This window comes from Oryx dammah, unplaced genomic scaffold (assembly GCF_014754425.2).
Source record: "Oryx dammah isolate SB20612 unplaced genomic scaffold, SCBI_Odam_1.1 HiC_scaffold_8, whole genome shotgun sequence".
NCBI classification, from domain to species: domain Eukaryota; kingdom Metazoa; phylum Chordata; class Mammalia; order Artiodactyla; family Bovidae; genus Oryx; species Oryx dammah.
In genome coordinates, this window is record NW_024070192.1 from 20,709,367 (window position 1) to 20,731,831 (window position 22,465).

Below are 22,465 nucleotides of genomic sequence, written 5' to 3' on the forward strand. Positions count from 1 at the left end.
CAGCTGTGGGGCCCTGCCTGGGAAGCCATGTGGCCCTCAAACTGTGTAAACAGCCTGAAGCTTCCCAGGCCTTGGCAGCCGTAGCTTTTCTGGGCCCTGTGGTGGCCCTCGCTGAGCCAGAGCACGTCCTCAGGAGGTTGGGGCTTAGGAGGGCTTGGGTGGGGCCTTATATCCCCATGGGTGGGAAAGGCAAACACCTAAGGAGGTGCAGCCAGGCTTCCAGCTCAGCTGAGTCCTTTGCACTGGAGCATGGATTTCCAAGAAGGAGAGGCTGAGGCAGCCAATGGGATCCTGGGGTTGTGCTGGGCGGGTGCTGGTCACACCAGGCCCCTGGGTGTGGGAAGGGCACAGTGACTCATGGGAGCTCTACACCTGAGGGCCCCAAACACACACACCTGGCCCATGGGATGGTGGCCTGTGTCCTCAGAACCTGTCCATACTCCCCCCATGACATGAGCTTAGCATCAATGGTCTGAGGACAAGACCGCACCCACGTGGGGACAGGTAGTCATAACAGCTGCTGTCACTGAGAACCTACTATGCGTAGGGACTGTTCTAGTTCTTTAAACTCATGTAGTCCTGACAGCAGCCCTAGGAAGTGGGTATATTATCCTCCTCCCATTTCACAGGGAAGGAAATGGAGAGGTGGAGAGAAGTGAAGGCAAGCGATTGGGGACGTGGTGGGGCTGGGATCTGAACCCACAGGATTTATACGTAACCTCAATGCTGTGCTGCTTCTCCTGAGACAACAGAGGCTGCTGACCATCCCTGTGTGAAGGCCACTCTGTTCTGTCCTTTCCATTCTGCATGAGCCCGACCATGTCCAGTAGCTGGTTCTAGAGTAGAGGTGCAGGCAGGCAGTGTAGTGGAGAGGGCTCAGCCGGACTCAGATTGGCAGCTTGGCTTTGTAGCTGGAGGCCCTCAGATGAGCTCTAATTAACTCTGGGTCTTGTTTTTCACAGCTTCGAGATGGAGATGATACACTGGGGCTCACAAGGCAATGTGAGGACTGATGCAGTGCTTGGCTGATGGTCACTCTCCTGATGGGAAGAGTTATATGTCCTTAGAAGCGTGAGTGGGCTTTTCAGGTGGCTCAGGGGTGAAGAATCCACCTGGCAATACAGGAGATGCAGGTTTGATACCTGGGTCAGGAAGATCCCCTGGAGAGGGTAATGGCAATCCACTCTAGTGTTCTTGCCTGGAAAATCCCCATGGACAGAGGAGCCTGGTGGACTATAGTAGGTGGGGTTGCAAAAAGAGTTGGACACGACTGAGCGACTAAACAATAACAAGAGTGAGCAGGAACCAAGACTGCAGGGCAACCCAGAGGGCAAGTCCTGCAGAGCTCTTCCTGATACTCTCAAACTGACTCAGTTCCTGGTCCCTCTTATGGGTCTTTCTTGCTTGCAGATCGGATCTGCTGAAAAGTAACCCACTCTTGTCGAGCTCTCAGCATCAGTCCAGACAACTATGAAATGAAGTGAAGTGCAAGTCGCTCAGTCGTGTCCAACTCTTTGCGACCCCATGGACTATACAGCTTATGGAATTCTCTAGGCCAGAATACTGGAGTGGGTAGCCTTTCCCTTCTCCAGGGGATCTTCCCAACCCAGGGATCGAACCCAGGTCTCCCGCATTGCCGGCAGATTCTTTACCAGCTGAGCCACCAGGGAAGACCAAGAATACTGGAGTGGGTAGCCTATCCCTTCTCTAGGGGATCTTCCCAACCCAGGAATTGAACTGGGGTCTCCTGCATCACAGGCAGATTCTTTACCAACTGAGCTACCAGGGAAACAGACAACTATAGCAGAGATAAAACCAATAGTCAAGCTCTAAGCGCTCCTGAGGGGGCTGTGAACAAGACCACTCCCCTGTCCCCAGGCAACCAGAAGAGAAGCCTTCTCCATTATTTACCCAGGGCCTGGAAAGGCATGCCTTCCTACACACGGGAGGTGTCACCATGGGGAGGGGCTCAGTTAGCCGCCCTTTAGTGGTTTTGGCTAGCGCTGAGGCTATACAACTGGAGATTTCCTGACAAGAAAAGGAGCAGGGATGTGTCTCTTGAGGCTCTGCTGTATCTGGGGGTGACCAGTTGTCCCATTTTGCCCAGGATTAAGGGGTTCCTGGCACGTGGGACTTTATCACAGAAACCAGAACAATCCTGGAGAAACTGGGAGAGTTGGTCACCAGAGCCATATTTCCCAGCCCACTCTAGAGCCTTCTGTGTCTCCCTAGGCATTAGGTCCCCATCTTTCTGCAACCATCAGGCTTGCTCGTCCATCTCCTAGAAGCCAGCCTGAGACCTCCTCTATGCCCTAGGGCTCATCAAAGGAGACGCTGCTGGAGAAAGTTGAGACAGCGGCTGGACTCCCACACCTCTGGACGCTGATGACAGGCTCCTTTGAAGAACAGAGGAAGACTTGGTCCTCCGGGGGACACGGGGAGCTGGAGATGAGTCTTGACGTAGCCCCCGGTCCAACGGGGCTCTTTCTTTTTTTTATGAGGCCGGGAAATGTTCATGGGAAGCTAAAGATGAGGTTAATGAGGGGTTCTGATGGAAAGTGGTATTAACTTTAACAAGGAGAAAACACTTTGTAAAGAACAACGCCCACTGGGGTGGAGATATAAACCTGGGCATAAGGAGCTGTTTCTCTGTTTCAGGGGGTTTCTGGGCTCGAAGCTTCATCACGTGTGCTGTCCAAGTCATGGCTTCCAAATGCCTCAAGGCCAGCTTCTCATCGGGGTCTCTCAAGGTCCCAGGAGGGGCTGGTGGGAGCTCGGCTCGCGTGTCCACAATATTCTCCAGCAGCTCTTGCAAGCTCCCCGGCTTCTCCCGGGGGCCCCGGAGTTTCTCTGCCTGTTCAGTCGGGCTGGGCAAGAGCGGCTGCAGGGCCGCCAGCTGCCTCCCTGCTCTCTGCCTCCCCTCCGGAGGCTTTGCTACCAGCTATGGCATGGCTGGGGGCTGGTTCGGCGAGGGCATCCTTACAGGCAATGAGAAGGAGACCATGCAGTTCCTGAACGACCGGCTGGCCAGCTACCTGGAGAAGGTGCGGCAGCTGGAGCGGGAGAACGCGGAGCTGGAGAGCCGCATCCGAGAGTGGTGTGAGCAACAGGTGCCCTACCTGTGCCCCGACTACCAGTCTTACTTCCAGACCATCGAGGAGCTCCAGAAGAAGGTGAGGGGGTCTGAGACGGAGCCCGGGGCCACCAGCACTAGCCTGGTAACTCTGTTCCCATGGGATGCTTCAGCGGTCATAAAGCTTGGTCACATCTGCAGCCTCTTTTGTTCCTTCCAAGGTGGTATCATTTGGCCATTTTACAGATGATAACACTGGGGCTCAGGCTGGTTAACTGACTGATCCAGGGGGTGGTTAGTGGAGTCTGAGCTTGAGTACAAACTCTATGAACTAACTGGTCGTGAGACCTTTAATGTAATCCCACAAGCCACCTCTCTGGGTTTGAATTTATTTTTTTCTTTCTTTTCTAAGGTGAGGGGATTGGGTTTGAAGTGTTTGGTGCAGACCAGGTTTCATATAACTAACTCTGGGAGAGCCTGTCAGAAGTTTCCTTCTTGCCCAGCCCGCATACCCAGAAAGTCCTAGCCAACTCCTGGAAGGGAGCATTTGTGTCCAGGGAATCATAGAGTATCTTCTTGCTAACGACCTGCTGAGAGCCCCCTCCAGTCCTGGGAGACAGGAAGACAGGAAGAAGCCGCCGTGTCAGGTCTTCCCTGCAGCATTTCCCTGTCTCTAACCCAGGTTACAGGTCTGAGATGCCCTGTGTTGCTAGGGACCTTAGGGTTTCCCGCTCTGATCCCTACAGCACGCCCATAAGCTTCATGGAGCCTCAGCTGCCCAGAACCCAGGGATGGGTGACCCTCTCCCTCCAAAGACAGCCCATGCCAGCTGAGCTGGGCAGCAGAATGGGGAGCTCCTGCCAGCAGAATGCCTTTTCTTTCCCTGAAGTCACTTCTTTATTTCCCCAGATCCTGTGCACCAAGTCTGAGAACGCCAGGCTGGTGGTGCAGATTGACAACGCCAAGCTGGCTGCAGATGACTTCAGGACCAAGTGAGTTGTCCCCTTTGCCCTTTGGTTGGGGCTGGTACAGCTGGACATGGGTGGCGTCCAGACTCAGGTTTTGGGTTACCCTGAATCACTGAGACATAAGGCAGGATGCACAGCACCAGGCCAGTCTGGGGTGGGATCTGACATAGACAAAGAAAGAAAAACAGCTTCAGGCGCCCTGCTATGTGCCTACCAGATACGAGACCGAGGTATCCATGAGGCAGCTGGTGGAGTCGGACATGAATGGCCTCCGTAGGATCCTGGATGATCTGACCCTGTGCAAGGCCGACCTGGAGGCCCAGGTGGAGTCCCTGAAGGAGGAGCTGCTCTGCCTCAAGAAGAATCATGAGGAGGTGAGCATGGGGGCAGGTGAGCATGGGGAGCCAGGGTAGGCATGGGGCATAGGTGAAGCTGGGGGAGAAGGTGAAGCTGGGGGGTAAGTGAGCACAGGGAGCAAGTGAACATGGGGAGCAGGTAGGCATGGGGGAGGCATCCATCTGGGAAAGTTAGTGCTGACCCTGGTCTGTGCCACAGGAAGTGAACTCACTGCGCTGCCAGCTTGGTGATCGACTCAACGTCGAGGTGGACGCTGCCCCGCCCGTTGACCTGAACCGTGTTCTGAATGAGATGAGGTGTCAGTATGAGACCCTGGTGGAAAATAACCGCCGGGAGGCTGAGGACTGGTTCAACACCCAGGTGGGTACCTGGGAACCGTCAGTGCAATAGAGACACATGGTAGGTCACAGAAGTGTCCTTGAGGCTCTGAATCAAAAACCTGAGTTTGAGTCCCAGCCCTGTCTCAACCTCACTGTTCACCTTGGGCATATTGCTATCCTGAAGGCGACAGTGATCTCAAGGGTGAGATGAATGGGGTGGACGGGTGATCTGGACAGTCCTTCTTGGCTCATGATTCTAAGCAGCTTCTGTTGACTTCTGAAGCCGAGTCCCTGGTATTTCTGACTGGGCCCCATGTGTGTGTGTTTCAGACAGAGGAACTGAACCAGCAGGTGGTGTCCAGCTCGGAGCAGCTGCAGTCCTACCAGGCGGAGATCATTGAGCTGAGACGTACGGTCAATGCCCTGGAGATTGAGCTGCAGGCCCAGCACAGCATGGTGAGCCTGAGGCTGGCTTGGGGCCGTGGTTGGACCAAGCCTAGCAGTGCAGGGGCCCGCCCACCCCAGCCTCCATGCTCTGACCAGGTGGGCAGGTTCCAGAGGGTCAAGTTATTGAGTGTCGGGGATTTTCTGTGCAGAGAAGAGGAAGAAGGGCCCAAATCCCATTCACCGAGGTCCCAGGGGTAAAAGACAGGTAATTAGTAGCACTCGGCCTGTCCTGGCAGCATCTCCTGTATTTGTGAGAACAGATTCATTCTAAGTAATTATCAGTGACTCAGAGATATCATTAACAGGGGAGCTCCTCTCTAGATCAGGAAGCTAAAGGGCTAATTGACTCATCTCAGATGCGATATCTGATTGTGGCTCATCCAGGCGTGAAGTGATTCTTCCTTCCTACACAATCCTTGCCCTCACAGAGAGATGCTTTGGAATCCACCCTGGCGGAGACGGAGGCCCGCTACAGCTCCCAGCTGGCCCAGATGCAGGGCCTGATCGGCAACGTGGAGTCACAGCTGGCGGAGATCCGCTGTGACCTGGAGCGACAGAACCAGGAATACCAGGTGCTGCTGGACGTGCGGGCCCGGCTGGAGTGTGAGATCAACACGTACCGGGGGCTGCTGGACAGCGAGGACTGCAAGTGAGTACCTGCATGCTTTCTCATCTATGAAGCCTTGGAGAGACAGCGTGGTGGCCTGGGAAGAGCCTGGTATTTGAATTCAGTGGCCCTGGGTTTTGGTTTAGGTCTTGTTATATAGTCATCCTTTGACCTCGGCAAGTTCCTTTACTCTCTGGGCCTCTGTTTCCTCATTGGTAAAATGAGGGGGCAGGATTAGAAGACTATTTTTCTTCTTCATTCATTAACTTGAAAAAAATTATTAATTCTTGAATGTAATTTATTATTATGTATTTCATTTTGTTAAATCAGTATTTAAAGTTTTCATCATTATGACATCATTGTATTTTTCATAGCTGAACTACACGATGCATTCTAATTGCTTCTTTCTTTGATTAAGTGTGATTGAATGCAAGTTCAAGGCAACACATCAGAGTCAGGAGCAGAGAAAGGTTAATTGCAGGGCCCAGCAAGGAGAACAGGTGGCTCATGTGCCAAAACCCTGAGCGCCAGGACTTGAGGGATTTTTAAGGAGCTCTGGGTTATTGAAAAACAGCAGTTGGAAAATCATAGTGATCTGACTTTCTTTTTTCCTCCTAGGCTCCCTTGTAACCCGTGTGCCCCGGACCACTCGTCCTCTAAGTCTTGCCTCCCCTGTCTTCCTGCGGCCTCCTGTGGGCCTGGCACAGCCCGCACCACCTGTAGCCCCCGCCCCATCTGTGTGTCCTGCCCGGGAAGCCGGATCTGAGAGTGACTAGTCCAGAAAGCCAAGGCCATTGTATCCAGGGCTTGGACCTGGCCTCAATTCAGCTGTAACCCTAAAGCTCAATCCCCTGTAACTTTGTGCCTAGCCCAGGCCCAGACAATTACACACTTTATCTTTCTCAAAGCCTGCCACTAGGGTCGGAGGCCTTAGTGGCAATAAGACCTTGAAGGCCTCAGCTCCTCATCATTTTGATGGGGGCCAGAGCCTCTGTTCTCAGGCTGCCTCCTGGGTCAGGTTTTCCTACTGGGTGCTGTTTCAGTGGTGTCTGAAATGCAGCAAAGAGCTGCTATTGTAAAAACAATAAAGCACGTTTGCTCTGGTTCTCTAAGCCTAACCAGCTCTGTTGTGATATTATTGGCTTGGGTCTCTGTTGGTTTGGGTGAAGAGGGGTGACTCTTGGGCAGATGAATGGGGGAGGTTGGCCATGTATGACCCTGGGGATGACAGGGTCCCTATGTCTCTCTTTGGGGTGGTTAGCGGTCCACAGTGGGATGTTTAGCTCAGTTTTCCTGTTTAAGACCCTTCTCCAAGGGCTTCTCTGATAGCTCAGTTGGAAAAGAGTCTGCCTGCAGCGCAGGAGACCTGGGTTTGATCCCTGGGTCAGGAAGATCCCCCGGAGAAGGAAATGGCAAACTACTCCAGTATTCTTGCCTGGAAAATCCCATGGATAGAGGAGCCTGGTGGGCTGCAGTCCATGGGATCCCAAAGAGTCGGGTACGACTGAGTGACTAGCATGGTCTTTCCAAGGTTCTACTGTGGTGACATGTGTTACAAGCCCCTCCTACCCCCTTAGGATACATGGTTGACTTGGGGTTCCAGGGGAAGATGGTTAACACTGAGATCAGTAGAATGTGAAGCATTTTAGGCCACTTCATTAGTTTCATGCCTGTGGTTCTTATAAAAGCAGCAGTATGGAATCTCACACTTGGGGGACTCCATTAAAGCCCCATGCTTTAGAAATGTGTTATCTTCAGTCCCTCACACAACCCTTCCAGTTCAGCATCTCTTTTAAAACCCCACAGCCTAGGGACTTCCCTGGTGGTCCAGTGGCTAAGACTCTGTGCTTCCAATGCAGGGAGTCTGGGTTCGATCCCTGGTCAGGGATCTGGATCCCACCTCCCACATGCTGCAACAAAGATCAGAGATCCTAAGTGCCACAACTAATATCCGGTATAGCCAAATAAATCAATAAACAAAAAACCAAACCAAACCCCACAGCTCATCCAAAGCAGGAGAGGGGGGAGTGAGCCTGCCATTGTGCTTCCTCCTACAGTTCAGAGAGTCTTGTTCCTAAGAGACTCATCATATTCTGGAGTTCTCTTGACTTCTGATGAGGTACATGGTACCTTTGGGTCCCAAGGCATTTCCACATGGAAGTGGGAGCTCTCAGTCTCTTGGACCAAAGACTCATTTGTGCCCAGAATGTCCTTTTTCAACAGACCAGGCAAATTGCAAGCTCTGCCAATCCCAGTTGGAAATGGAGAAGGATGAAAGCTAAACTCCTTGAGACAGAAAGGAAGAAAAGTTGTCCCCAAATAGCCACATGCTCTTCAAAAGATGTGAAGAGCACCACTAAGGAACTTCAGTGATGTCAAGAGACATCACTTGTGACAGTGCCGGAGGTGGAGAACAGTTTGATGAAAGATGGCGGAGGTGATCCTGAAACTCCCCCAGCCCTTGAGAGTACCCAGTAGAGTTCCCCTCGTGCTGTGTGTACGTGCTAAGTCGCTTTAGTTGTGTCCGACTCTGCGACCTGGTGGACTCTAAGCCACCAGGCTCCTCTGTCCATGAGATTCTCCAGGCAAGAATCCTGGAGTGGGTTGCCATGTCCTCCTCTGGAGGATCTTCCCGACCCAGGGATCGAACCCACATCTCTTATGTCTTTCGCATTGGCAGGTGGGTTCTTTAGTGCCACTTGGGAAGCCTCACACATAGTGCCAGCGAGGACATTTCTGAAGTGAGCATTTTTGACACCCATGCGCTCCCCAAGCTGGATGTGGAATTACATTACCTTGTAAGTTGCACCATTCACACCAAGGTAGTCAGGAATCATTTCTTGTGAAAGCTGGAAGGACAAAACACCTCACTCCCATTTAGACCTGTGGAGCTAAGCTGAGCCCTCAAAGACGGAAGAAATACTGTTCGCTGAAAAAACAATAAAATGGAAATTATACTTAAAAAAAAATTAGAGATATTTGTGCTCTAATCACTCAGTGGTTCTCAAAACCACCTGGAGGATTGTTAAACACGGATGACTGGGTGCCGTTCTCAGAATTTCCGATTCAGCTGGTCTGGGATGAACTCGAGAAACTGCACCATTAACCTGTAACCTGTTGATTGCTGTGGTCTGAGACTAACCCTGCAATATCTTCAGGGTATAACTATATCTTATATTTTGAGAATGAGGACTTTTAAAAAGATTTTTTTGATGTGGACCATTTTTAAAGTCTTTATTGAATTTATTACAATATTGCTTGTTTTATGCTAGCATTTTTTAAAAACTATATTTACAGTTTTTGGTTTTTTGGCTGCAAGGCATGTGGGATCTTAGCTCTCTGACCAGGGACTGAACCAGGATTGACCAGGGATGTGTCTCCGCATTAGAAGGTAAACTATTAACCAGTGGGCCACCACGGAAGTCCTGGGGGTGAGGATTCAGTTCAGTTCAGTTCAGTGGATTAGATGGACAATTTAATGCCAAACTCCCAGCACAGTACCTGGTACTTGCACACATTCCATAAGCACTGGTGATGATTTTGAAGGCTGGTCTGATGTGTCTCATTCCATGTAGTTGGTATTCATATCACCCTTCCTTCTGTCTTCTTGAACTAGAATTTATGGTTGTTGCAAAAAATTAAACTGAGGGATGATTTAATCTAACCCTTTCAGTTTGCTGGAGGGAACTGAAGCCCAGAGAGGTAGAGTGACTTTCCCAAGTCACACAGGGAGATAGGTCTCTATCTTGATTTTTCTTAAGCAACATATTTCGGGGAATAGGATGGGGTGGCATTTTTCCTTCCCTGCCCCTTCACCAACTCTTCTAGAAATACATGAAAAATAAGACAAATACTTACACTTCAATATTATATTGAGAAGGTGCATGAATAAAAAGTGACTACATAACACCCACATATTAAACACAAAGTGTGTGAGCCCACGAGTTTTGCACCCAGGCCTAAAAACCGCTGGTCTCTCCTTAGGTTGCTTTCTTGGGAAGTGCTCAAGGACTTCTAGAATCAGAGACACCTGCTCCTGGTCTCCTGGCTCCACTCATCCCAGTGCTGCTGTGTCATTTCTTGAGAGAGCTGATTCACTCTGCCTCTGGTCTCTGAGGTCCCAAAGTAAACCACCCCGCCACCTGTCCAGCTTTTGCAGAAAGTGAGAGCAGAAGCTGTTTCAGCCTCTTCAACAAACAGTAATCGAACTCTCTGTATGTGGAGCAGTGAGAAACGAAGGGGAGGATCCAGAGAAGGTCTAAATTGAGCTTCTGCTCGGAGAGGTACCCATGACATTGACCTCCTTTCCCAAGAGTAGGGTTCTCACATCTTTCTTTCTCAGTAGCGTCCAGCTGAAATGATATCCCTGCCTCTGCCCCAGAACTGTGGCCTGTCTCTGGGCTGGAGAAGGCAGGGGCGCAGAGGACAAGGTCACTGGCAGCCCAGGGTCAGGCCCGGCAGCCCTGGCCTGGAAATGAGGGCCTGGGCTTGGAGTTGGTCCTTTGAAGATGTATCCTGGAGCTCTCTCCCCTGATCAATGACAGAAGACCAGAGCCCTGCGTTACCCAAATGACAAGCTTGGCCTCTTTTATGAGGAAAGGAACTCCTTATTGGAAACCAAATTACAAATTAATTAGCGGCTTCCTCTGGGATTGAGTCTAAACATCAACACTCCTCCACAATGATTTGGTAGCAAAAGGCCCCTCACTCCATGAGTATAAAAAGGCTCAAGCAGAATGCAGTTGGCAGACCACATTGCAATTCAGGTAGCTGCAGCCTTTCCGACACGCTATCTGACTGCTTCCCAGCCCCCATCAAGAGCTGACCCTGATCCTCCTCTGTCGGTTCTAGCTGCATGAGCTGCCGGCCAGAGCGGTGTCTGGGTTACATCAGCCAGCCTGGGACGTGTGTACCTTCTCTCTCTGTGTCCACCACCTACCACCCAACTAGCCGCATCTTCAGCTCCATGGGTTCCTGCAGTTTGTACTATGAAAGTGTCTTCAATAGCAACGAGAAGGAGACCCTGCAGTTCCTGAACAACCGCCTGGCTGCCTACCTGGAGAGGGTGAGGCAGCTGGAGCGGGAGAACGTGGAGCTGGAGAGACGACTCCAAGAGGCCTGTGACTTTCAAGAGCCCACTGTGGGTCCTAACTACCTGTGTTGTTTCAAGACCATTGCAGAGCTCCAGCAGAAGGTAAGGGCAAGTGGTGAACAGACTCCCTGGGAGGGCGACCCGAAGAGCTGAGATCCAGATTTGAATCTCATTCACTTCTTTAGCTACATTCAGGGAAAAGAAACTTCCCTAGGGCACAGCATTTTCTCATAATTCGAGTGCTCAGCCAGAGTCCTTCATGTGGAAAGAGGCTTGGGATCTAGTCTCAGTTCTGTCATTGCTTCATTACCTGACTCTAGGAGGTCCCTTCCCTGGGCCTTGGGTTCCTCATCTGGAAAATGGGAATAATAAGGGTCCTTATGTCTAGAAGATTCTATGGACAAATACAGGTAAAGTGCTTAGCAAAGCCCTTGATACGTGGTGAGTTTTCAGTAAATGTGAAGGCTTGTTAAGGACCCTTCTAATGTCATGCCTAATAAAGTCTATCCTTCCATGTTGCTCATTGCCTCCAAAACAAGGCATTTAGATTCAGTGACTATCCCCCAGAGTTCCAGGGGTTTTGGCAGGGGTGGCTGCAGGACTCACTTGGGTTCTTTTTGCTTCTTCTTGTCCTGGACCGATCCCTTCTGTGTGCTGTGGCCCCAGATTCTGTACTCAAAGGCAGAGAATGCCAGGATAGTCGTGCAAATTGACAACACCAAGCTGGCTGCAGATGACTTTAGGAGCAAGTGAGTTTGGCCCAGGGGGTGGGGTGGGGTGCAGGGCAGGGGGAGAGCCCTCTCTCCTGGCATGTGCTTGGGGACAGCATTCTGTTATTTTCATAGACAGTTGGAAAAGTGCCAGTGGCTTGAGGTCATCCCTGGGTCTGGTATTCAGTTTCAGCTCTCAGTGGCTGACCGTGTTCTTACACAGGTATGAGACGGAGCTGGGTTTGCGGCAGCTGGTAGAGGCCGACACCAATGGCCTGCGCCGGATCCTGGATGAGCTGACCCTGTGCAAGGCCGATCTGGAGATGCAGGTGGAGTCCCTGAAGGAGGAGTTGATGTGTCTCAAGAAGAACCACGAGGAGGTGAGGCCTGAAGTCCAACCAAGGTGGCCCTGGGGAGCCCAGTGAGGAGAACCTGGGGTTTGGGATTGGCTAGATATGGGTTGAAATTCCCAGGCTGGCCACAGATTGTATCTGTGACTTTGCCCAGTTTATTAAAACTTTCTGAGCATCCTCATCTGTAAAATGGGGCTGACTCTATCAACAAGGCTGCTGTGAGAATTTCTGTGAGGTTACGGGTCTTAAGGGCTTCCCAGCTGGCGCTGGGAAGAACCAGCCTGCCAGTGCAGGAGACTGAGGAGACGCAGGTTTAATTTCTGGGTCAGGAAGATCCCCTGGAGGAGTACTTGGAAAACCACTCCAGTATTCTTGCCTGGAGAGTTCCGTGGACAGAGAAGCCTGGTGCGCTACAGTTCATAGCGTTGCAAAGAGTCGGGCATGATTGAAGTGACTTCGAATACACGCACAGGTTCTCAAATGCCTGTCCCTTGGCTGGTGCTCAGAAATGCTAACAACCTTCCCTTCTACATTTCTTGGGCTTCTGTGATTGCCAAGTGCTTGTGGTGGCTTGTTTTCTCACGAGAACTACATCCCGGGAGTAGAGTGGCCCAGTAGGGATGAGGAGGGGTTATTTTCCAGAATTGACATGAAATGGCCGTCTGTCTCTGCTAGGCTGGACTGTGAGGTGGCCCCCACCTCTTCTAAGGGAGAAGCAGTGGTTTTCTTCTGCTTTCTCTCCCCATCCTTGTTCTTCTTCCTTTCATCTGTTTGTACATAATATACTTCATCCAAAAGGCATGGGTTGACCCTCTGCTTTCTGACTTTTCCTCATTTACTGTAAGTCCTTGGTATGAAACCCCTCTGCCCTGGGCACCTGTGTGCTGCGAAGCTCACCTGAGCTCTGGTGTTTTCTTCCCTCATTCCCTGGGTTGACACTCAACCTCTTGACTTGGGATTTGAAAGCACAAGTGTCTCTGAATCCTGGCTAGGTTTCCTAGGCTGAAGTGAAAAGTAACCACCAGTTACCATATACTCACCGAATGCTTGAAGGCACCTGACTTCATTCCATCTAAATCAGAGAACTGGGAGCTGCCCCAAGAGGCTGCTAATGAGGAGCGATCACTGAGTCTTGGCAGCCTCAGCGACAACTTTCTCTCCTTGGCTGCCAAGCCCGGAAGGCGCCTGCTGTAACTGCGGCCTTGAACCAAGTTACAGCCAGGCCCCTGCTGCTCTCCTTCCCAGACAAAGGCAGGCTGGGATGGTGGCAGGGGAGACAGGGCACAGCTGTCCCATCTTAGTCCAGATGGATCAGGCAAACCCTCATGCTGCTCTCGGCTTCTGCCAAAGCAACAGGAAGCCTCTCCCATCACAGAGAGGTCCCAGTGGAGCTGAAAGACCCTTGGGATGCTGCAGAGTAGCTGCAGCCTTTACAGGGCCCCTCTAACATGGAGATTTTTAGCATCCTTTGCTTCATCTTCTCACATCTCCCTGGGTAGGTGAGCCAGGATCGTGTGACTTCATATTTGCCTGGTGCTCTTGCCTCTTTTCAGGAAGTTGGTGCTCTCCGATGCCAGCTTGGGGACCGCCTTAACATTGAGGTTGATGCTGTGTCCCCAGTGGACTTGAACACGGTGCTGGAAGAGATGCGATGTCGGTATGAGGCTCTGGTGGAGACCAATCGCAGGGACGTGGAGGAATGGTTCACCAGGCAGGTGGGTCTCTCGCAGGGGGGCTGGCTTCCCCAGGGTCCCCGAGAGGCAGGCCCAGCCTTCTCCTGTCTCCCCCATTGCAGATGGAAGAGCTTAACCAGCAAGTGGTCACGAGCTCTGAGCAGCTTCATAGCTACCAGTCAGATATCATTGATCTGAGACGAACAGTCAACACCCTGGAGATAGAGCTGCAGACCCAGCACAGCCTGGTGAGTGTGCTGTTGGGCTCCTCTCCCCCAGCTCTGGATGCCAGGCAGCATGGAGAGTGGGTGCAGGCTTCCAGGAAGGAGGAGGGGGAGGAGGAGGAGAGGAGGAGGATGGGGAGGAGGTCCAGATTCAGCTACCACTGGTGCTTGCCCAGCTGACCTCTCCTGGAGGAATGTTTCTCCCAAGACCCAGCTCAGAGATAAATGGGCCATGGTTCAAATCTGATGTGGGCTAAGTGACCACTGTCAACTACTCTCCCCAAGAAGGCTTGATCTCTGCTTAGCCTGCCCTTCCAAACCCATGCTTTTCACCCTTACCTGTAGAGCTTTAAAAGTGCTCCCTGCCCAAGTTCCTGCCCAGATAAATTTAATCAGAGTCTCTGGAGGTGGGGCCTGGGCCTGGGTGCTTTTTAGAGGCTCCATGTGGACTCAAACGGGCAGCCAGGGTTGAAGACCACTGATTTCAGTGATGCTTGTAGGAGAGGAGCCTGGTGAACCTCAGATCTAAGGCCTGAAGCTTAAGGTTGAAGAAGGAATATGGAATTTAGGGTCACATGAACGTGGGTTCAAATCCTGGTCTGTCACCAGCTGTTTAACCTTGAACAAGTCCCTTGACCTTTCTGGGTTTCAGTTTCCTCAGTTCTGCAGACCGTCCCTGCCCAGGTTCTCCCTGGCTCTTTCTTTCTTTCTTTTTTTTTTTTTTTGAATTGAACGGAACTTTCTTTAAATTCTATAGTGCTTTTCAATTTTCAATAGTTTCACACACATGATTTCATATAATCCTATAATAATCTTTTTTTCCCCTACCCTTGTATTGCCCCTCACTCTTTTCCTCTCCCCACTGGTAACCACTAGTTTGCTGTCTATATCTGTGATTCCTCTTTGTTTTTGTTTTATTCACTAGCTTATTGTATTTTTCAGATTCCACATATAAGTGATATGGGCTTTCCACGTGGCACTAGTGGTAAAGAACCTACCCGCCAATGCAGGAGACATAAGGGATGTGGTTTGGACCCCTGGGTTGGGAAGATCCCCTGGAGGAGGGCATGGCAACCCACTTCAGTATTCTTGCCTGGAGAATCCCATGGACAGAGGAGCCTGCAGGGCTACAGTCCATGGGGTCACAAGGGGTCGGACAAGAATGAAGTGACTTCGCATGCATGCATAAGTGATATCATACAGTATCTGACATATGACTTAGCCTAATGCTCTTCATGTCCATCTATGGTGCTGCAGATGGCATTATTTTATTACGTTTTTATAGGTGAGTAGTATTCCATTGTATATATGGACCACATCTTCTCTCTCCATTCATCTGTCGATGGACACTTAGGTTACTTCGTCTTGGCTATTGTATGTAATGCTGCTGTAAACATTGGGGTCCATGTAGCTTTCTGAATTAGTGTTTTTGTTTTCTTCAGATATATACCCAGGAGTGAAACTGCTGGGTCATATGGTAGTTCTCTTTTTAGTTGTTTGAGAAACTTCCATAATGTCTTTCACAATGACTGCTTCTTGGTTCTTTCTGAGCCAAGCCATGGAAAATAGGCCCATTCTTATTAGTTATTTTGTCTTTCCCTTTGCCTTAGAGAGACTCCCTGGAGAACACCTTGACAGAGACGGAGGCCCGCTATGGCTCCCAGCTGGCCCAGATGCAGGGCCTGGTCACCAACGTAGAGTCCCAGCTGGCTGAGATCCGCTGTGACCTGGAGCGGCAGAACCAGGAGTACCGGCTGCTGCTGGATGTGAGGGCCCGGCTGGAGGCAGAGATCAACACGTACCGGGGGCTGCTGGACAGCGAGGACTGCAAGTACGTGGCACGTGTGAGGTTTGGGAGAGGTTATAGGAGGTAACTGCCCATAAGATAGAGCCATGATTAGGAAGTGATTAGGAAGCTGGCATGATCCGAAGAAGTCAGGCAGGTACTCATGGTGCCATCTCACCCCTGGCCCATTGGGACCATTCTGCTCCAAGCTGACAAACTCCTTCCAAGTGTCCACATGTGCCAGGCAGCATGGGGGAACGGGGATGGATGATGCCAGAGCATCTATTCTCAGCTCGTTTCCATCTCCAGCGAGACAGACGGGCCACTGGAGATCATACGGGTGTGTGTGTGGGATGTCTTTGACACTTGGGAGGATGGTGTAACTTTATGTGATAAGCTGCAGAGACAGGGAGGACAGGAAAGGTCAACTGGGCCTCATTCAATGGAGAACCACTAAGTTCCATGCTGCGGAGGGAGGATTTTATTTAATAGACTGTTGGGAGGCTTTACTTTTTTTGAGGAGGAAATGATAAAATTTGCTTAACTGACTAACTCCCTTGAACTCAAAGACAAGAGAAAAAAAAACTTATTTTTTAATGCTTATTTTTATTTATTTACTTTTGACTGTGCTGGGTCTTTGTTGCTGTGGAGGCTTTCCTCCGTGGCGAGATGGGGTGACTCCCTAGTTGTGGTGTCTATGGCGTCTCATTGCAGTGGCTTCTCTTGCTGTGGCTCCCAGACTCCAGAGCACAGGCTCAGTAGTTGTGGCTCACAGGCTTAGCTGCCCTGTGGCATGTGGGATCTTCCCCAGTCAGGGATGGAACCCATGTCTCCTGCACTGGCAGTGGATTCTTTATTAGTGAGTCACCAGGAAGACAAGAGAAGATATTTTCCTTCCTTGTACCTGGTATCTGGTATAGTGAATGCTCAGAAAATGATCAAGGCAATGAGAGCTCAACACTACTTTTCAAGAAGATGGCAGCAGAAAGGACTGAGTGGAAAGAAGGAAGGAGGAGGATTAGGCAGGGGAGCCATTCAGGAGGCCCTGGGTGTGGTCTAGGTAACAAGAAATGGGGAGGGTCTGAATCCAGGCAGTGGAGGCATCCACTCCCAGCCATGGTACAGGTAGAACTGGGAGGGTTGGTGGCTGTCTGGATGCAGGATATCTCTGGGCCTTGGATACCAGGTGGCTGGTGACTCTGGGTAGACATTCAGCCCTGCTTTTCTATCATTTATAATCCTGTCCTCCAGAGCAAAGAGTTGCAGAGTCAAATCTTTTTCAAGGACAAGGCCAAGAACATACCAGAGTGATGTGGGTCACTGAGGGATGGTGGAGAACCAGGGAGCTCTATCTTGTCCAATGAGGATGGTGCTGCCCCCCTCAGGGCCATTTCTACCACGTGAGATGAAGATTCAGTATTGTCGGATCTCCCCATTATTCAAGGGAAGCTGCTTTTCTTTTAAATGTTAAGTTCTTATGATTTTTAAATATTTTCAACAAATTAAAAAAAAAAAAAGATCCAGGCCAAATGGAACGCACTTCACGCTGGATGTGGTCCTTAGGCTGCCTATCCAGTCTCTGGGCTATTTAGCCTCCATCCTATGTCCAGTGTGTTGTTGCTGGTTTTGAACCCACACCTGTCCGTCTCTGAGATCATCCTTTTGTATTCCTTCTCTAACAATTGATGAATTCATCTTATTCAAAACATTCTTATCAAGTGCCAGCTCTAGGCCAGGTATGCAGGGTGGGCACAGGGACTGCTGATCTCTCTGGCTAGTGGGGAGACAGACCAGAGTAGACCAATGACAGAAAACTCTGGAAGGAGGAACATGGTGCCCTGGGGGAATCTGACAGAAATCAGGGAAGGCTTCAGGGAGGCTGTGGCAGTTGAGTTAAGGAAGCTGCTCTTCCTCCGGGCACAAGGGGGAGCCACTAAGGTTTTGGACAGAGATTATTGTACAGTCGCTAAGACCTGTTTGATATCCGTTGAACTGAAACATGCTGGGTTTCCTTGTCCTCCACTATCTCTCAGAGTTTGCTCAAACTCATGTCCACTGAGTCAGTGATGCTATCTAACCATCTCATCCTCTGTCTCCCCCCTCTCCTTGGTCAGGGGAGGGGGCATGCTAGAAGGTCACTCTGGCTAAGAAACTGAGGATGCTTGGATGGTTAGGAGGGGTAAGAGAGGGGTTGGGGGACCAGTTAAGAAGCCGCTGGGCTCACATAGGTGAAGGCAATGAAGTTACGATAGGGAAAACAGTGGAGATGGTGGCCACTGGGAGCCGTTGGAAAGCACAAAGGTGGGGGTGGGGGATGCAGAATTGACAGGACTTGTTGCCGAGCTGGGCTTCTTTCTAAAACTTCCCACATGCCTTTCTTCCGCAGGTTGCCGTGTAACCCATGCTCCACTCCCTCCCAGCCCCCTTGCGCGCCCTCCCCCAGTGTGCCCCGGACCCTCTGCGTGCCCCGCACTGTCTGTGTGCCTTGTGTGCCCTGCCACCCGAGCTGCCACTGAAATCCCTCAGCGATGCTGGATCCTGAGGGATGCGAACTGGGTGGCTGGTGCTTCCTGAGGCTGCGCCTGACTGCAGTTCAGCGGCCACCAAAAGAGCAGGGCTAACCCGTGGGGGCACGGAAGGCCACTAGCAGTACCAGGAAGTGAGCCGTCAGCAACTGCGCTCTGATACTGCAGGGGGCGCTCTAGCTCCCGCCTCTTAGAAACGGCTGCTGGTATTTCTATGGGTTAATGGCTCTCTTCGCGGGTGTTTCTGGCGGTCCGGGGTGCACTTTGGAGCACTGTTCTTAGTTAGCTAGTAAATAAAGCCTCATCCAGGGTCCTGCACACCTGTCTCCCTCTCCTCGTCACGTATGCTGCTGTATCCACCAGCCAATTCTGCTCAGTTGGGCTCCAGAAGAATGTCGCCAAATTTTATTTTATTTTTATGCCCTTTCTGCTTCAATAGAGACTTGAGCAGCATTTACTAAAAAGACCTGCATGTCACAAACCAGTTAAAACCAGGCCATCCATCCAGAGCCAAGTAATAAAAGAATAAAGAGAAGGGGGCGGTGATGATGCCAGACTACTGTTAATTGAGTATCTGATAACCCCACCCCCAAATCTCATTATACTTGGTACAATGGGATCATTCATTCATTCATTCAAAAAACCTTCATGCAGGTTCCATATTAGGGGCTGACAAACCCACTGTGGTAGTCCTCCAGAACCTTGTTAATACTTCATTTAACCCTTGAAACAGTCTGTGAAAAATGTACCATTATTGAGGCCAGAGAGATTAAGAAACTTGCCCAAGGTTACACAGCTTGTAAGTTGTGCACCCAGGACTCAAATATAGACTTTCAGGTCCCAGAGATACTCAAACAATTCATATTCTCTGTCCCCACTAATCACAAACACAGCTGAGTGCAGGGGATACAAAAAAATACAAGCAAAGCAATTTTCACAGTCCAGACACTTATAATTAGAGATAGCTTACCAGTGTGTGTGAGGCCACACTCCTTCCACCATGAACCAATAATAAAAAAATAATAACTATTACTACCAGTTATTGAACACTTATATTGCCCCTGGTGGGCTTTGCTGGTGGCTCAGTTCAGTTCAATTCAGTTCAGTCGCTCAGTCGTGTCCGACTCTTTGCGACCCCATGGACTGCAGCAGGCCAGGCTTCCCTGTCCATCACCAACTCCTGGAGCTTCCCTGTCCATTACCAACTCATGTCCATTGAGTCGGTGATGCCATCCAACCATCTCATTTTCTGTTGTCCCTTCTCCTCCCGCCAGTGGTAAGAATTCACCTGCCAGTGCAGGTGTTGCAGGAAATGTGGGTTTGATCCCTGAGTCAGGAAAATCCCCTGGAGTAGGAAATGGCAACTCATTCTAGTACTCTTGCCTGAAAAATCCCATGGACAGAGGAGCCTGGCTGTTTAGTCTGTGGGATCACAAATAGTTGGACATGACTGAACATGCATAATACATGCATGCCTGCACAATGCACCTGGTATTCTGGTGAGCACCTTGAGTAAATTGATTTATGCAGTTTTCACAAACACTCTGTAAGGTAGGCATCAGGCATCATGTTCATTTTACAGATGGGAAATGGAGGCTCAGAGAGTGGTTTAGTCAGTTGCCCCAGGTTATAGGCATGAACAAAGATTTGAACCCAGCTCCATTGCAGCCTTATTCTAGCCACTCTGCTACACCCCCAAATTCCTACCTAGAAAGACAAAGATTGGGAGAAGCACTAGCTTGAGGGAGAGCAGAGGGCTTCATGTAGCCTGTGGTGTTTGAGATGGGCCTGGAACGTTGACTAGGATGTCTACAGAGCAAAGGACAGGAATAGGTATTTGGGGTCCATAGGAAAACAGAAATCAGGCCCAGGAGGCTTTGAATGGACCTGTTGACTGAAGTAGCAGGCTCATGGGAAAGACTGGTGGGAATAAAGTTCAAATGGTAGGAAGACATCAGCCCTTGGGAGGCCTCAGGTACCCTATGAATAGCCTGGACTCTATTCTGAAGGCAGGGGGAGGGCTGCAGGCTTTGGGCCCCTGGATGACATGACTGGAGTGGTATTTTAGAAAGTTCCACCAAGGAGTATAAAGAAGGTGGCTGACAGGCAGGGAGAAAGTGAGTGGAAGAAACTAACAGGGTCTTGACTAAGGAAACGACAGTGGGAATGGAAAAATGAAGGTCAATCTGAGCAACTCAGTGAAGGAGCCAAGTAGGCAACAGATTGGCCGTGGCAGATGAAGAGGAGAGAGCTGGAATCTTGAATACCTTTCTGAACCTCATCCTCCAAATACATAGTCCTTCTTTAATGAGCTGAGGTGATAGTTCTATTAAGGATCTGCCCTCGAGACTTGCCAAGAAGTGATGAGAAATGGATTGGATCCTGAAGCTGCCTGGGACTCTCCGGACATGATCCTGCATGCATGCCTGACAGACTGGGTCATGAGCCTGGCAGGAGACACAAACACACTGCTTAGCTAGCTGTGGTTACTGGCTGGATTAACTTCAGTGAGCTGCAACGTCAAGGGACAGGGGCTTCTCATTGGATGCTCCAATAACTGAGTGCAAACAAGACTTCCTTCTGACTTTCCATGTGTGCGTGCTAAATCGTTTTAGTCATGTCTGATTCTTTGCTCCCGCATGGACTATAGCCCACCAGTCTCCTCTGTCCATGGGATTCTCCAGGCAAGAATACTGGAGTGGGTTGCCATGCCCTCCTCCAGGGGCTCTTCTGGACCCAGGGATTGAACTAGCATCCCTTACATCTCCTGCCTTGGCAAGTGGGTTCTTTACCACTGCTATCACCTGGGAGGCCCTTTTACTTTATCTCGCTGTGCAAAATTTGTCTAGAATGTGCTTAGCTTGATAAACACAACAGACTGAACAGAACCAAATCTTCATTCAGTTCTAGAATCCCGGGCCTTTGCTTTCCAATACTGTAGCCACTACCTCCATGTGGCTATTTAAGTTTTAATGAAATAAAATGGAAAAATTCAATTCCTCTGTTGTACTAGCTACATTTCAAGTGCCCAATACCTATATGTGGCTGGTGGTATCACATAGTGCAGAAAATAGAATATTTCCACTATTGTAGAAAGTTCTACTGGATGCCACAGTCCTGAACTGTCAGAATCACAAAGAGCCTTACAGATGAGCTGGTCCAATCTCTCCCATGTACAGACAGGGAGTCTAAGGCCTAGGGGAATGGAAAAATGTACTCACAGATACACAACCAACAGGTGGAAACTGGAGCCAAGGGTTTTGCCGCCAAGCCTAGCAGGTCTCTCTGAGCTCTGTATGCTTTCTCCAAGTGCTAAGGGTTTAAAATAAAAATAAAATAAAAACTTAAAAACAAGTTTTATTATTTTTTCAGGTAGAGACTTTTTTTCCCCCTGAGATGCTGAAACTTTCCCGGGAATATAATTCTCCTTTCAAAAAGAGCTAACAACTGCCTGAGACTTCTCTTGCAGTCCAGTGGTTAAGACTCCATGCTTTCACTTACGAGGGCGTGGGTTTGATCTTTGGTAGGGGAATTAAGATTCTGCAAGCTGTGAAGGACAGCCAAAAATTAAAAACAGACAAAGAAACCACCAAACCCAGAATCTCCTCATCCTTTTAAAAAATTAATTAATTTTTTTATTGAAGGATAATTGCTTTACAGACTTTTGTTGTTTTCTGTCTCTCCTCATCCTTTTAACATTTGACTCAGTAGGTGCCTGGACCTTAGGCTGTAGCCAGTGCTGCAGCAGAAGCAATCACACAGGGAGTTGAGGACCAGGAGTCCAGGCCCCTAGACATTTTGGGGGCCTCTGTAGGTTCCTTGTTCCCCATCACATATTGTTTAATCCAACCTGGTCATTGTTTTCACACTTGTGTGTCACTCTGACTTGCCAAGACCTGTCTGACCACTCAAATGCTCATTCAAGCTTTTTAATATGAAACCAAGCCCCACAGCCCAGGGCTGGGAGTGCTATCCCCTGCTGGTCACGGATGGCCACCATCTTTCGCGTTCAGTTGGTCCTTCCAATGGGCTTGCCTGGTGGCTCAGATGGTAAAAAACCTGCCTGTCCTGTGGGAGACCTGGGTTTGATCACTGAGTTGGAAGATTCCCTGGCGAAGGGCATGGCAACCCACTCCAGTATTCTTGCTTGGAGAATCCCATGGACAGAGGCTACAGTCTATGGGGTCACACAGACATGACTGAGGAACTAACGCTTTGAATTTCCAAGTTAGAAACACCACAAGGGATCCTCCCACCCAACCCATCTCTCTTGTCTGATGGATGAGGAAGCCTCAGGCATAAACTCTGGAAAGGCTTTTTGCCCACCAGC

General features: G+C 50.1%; 2 protein-coding genes across 2 annotated transcripts; both read left to right on the top strand.

Moving 5' to 3' along the window:
- The first annotated feature begins 2,042 nt into the window (after positions 1–2,042).
- Positions 2,043–6,890, top strand: KRT35 (keratin 35). The gene is made up of 7 exons (XM_040245304.1): positions 2,043–3,173; positions 3,983–4,065; positions 4,259–4,415; positions 4,597–4,758; positions 5,049–5,174; positions 5,594–5,814; positions 6,391–6,890. The coding sequence occupies exons 1-7, from the start codon at positions 2,703–2,705 to the stop codon at positions 6,536–6,538; spliced, it is 1,368 nt and encodes a 455-aa protein (XP_040101238.1). The 5' UTR covers positions 2,043–2,702; the 3' UTR covers positions 6,539–6,890.
- A 3,643-nt stretch (positions 6,891–10,533) lies between these two features.
- Positions 10,534–19,147, top strand: KRT32 (keratin 32). Its single transcript, XM_040245323.1, has 7 exons — positions 10,534–10,966; positions 11,531–11,613; positions 11,798–11,954; positions 13,481–13,642; positions 13,723–13,848; positions 15,435–15,655; positions 17,997–19,147. The coding sequence occupies exons 1-7, from the start codon at positions 10,628–10,630 to the stop codon at positions 18,124–18,126; spliced, it is 1,218 nt and encodes a 405-aa protein (XP_040101257.1). The 5' UTR covers positions 10,534–10,627; the 3' UTR covers positions 18,127–19,147.
- Positions 19,148–22,465: the final 3,318 nt, after the last annotated feature.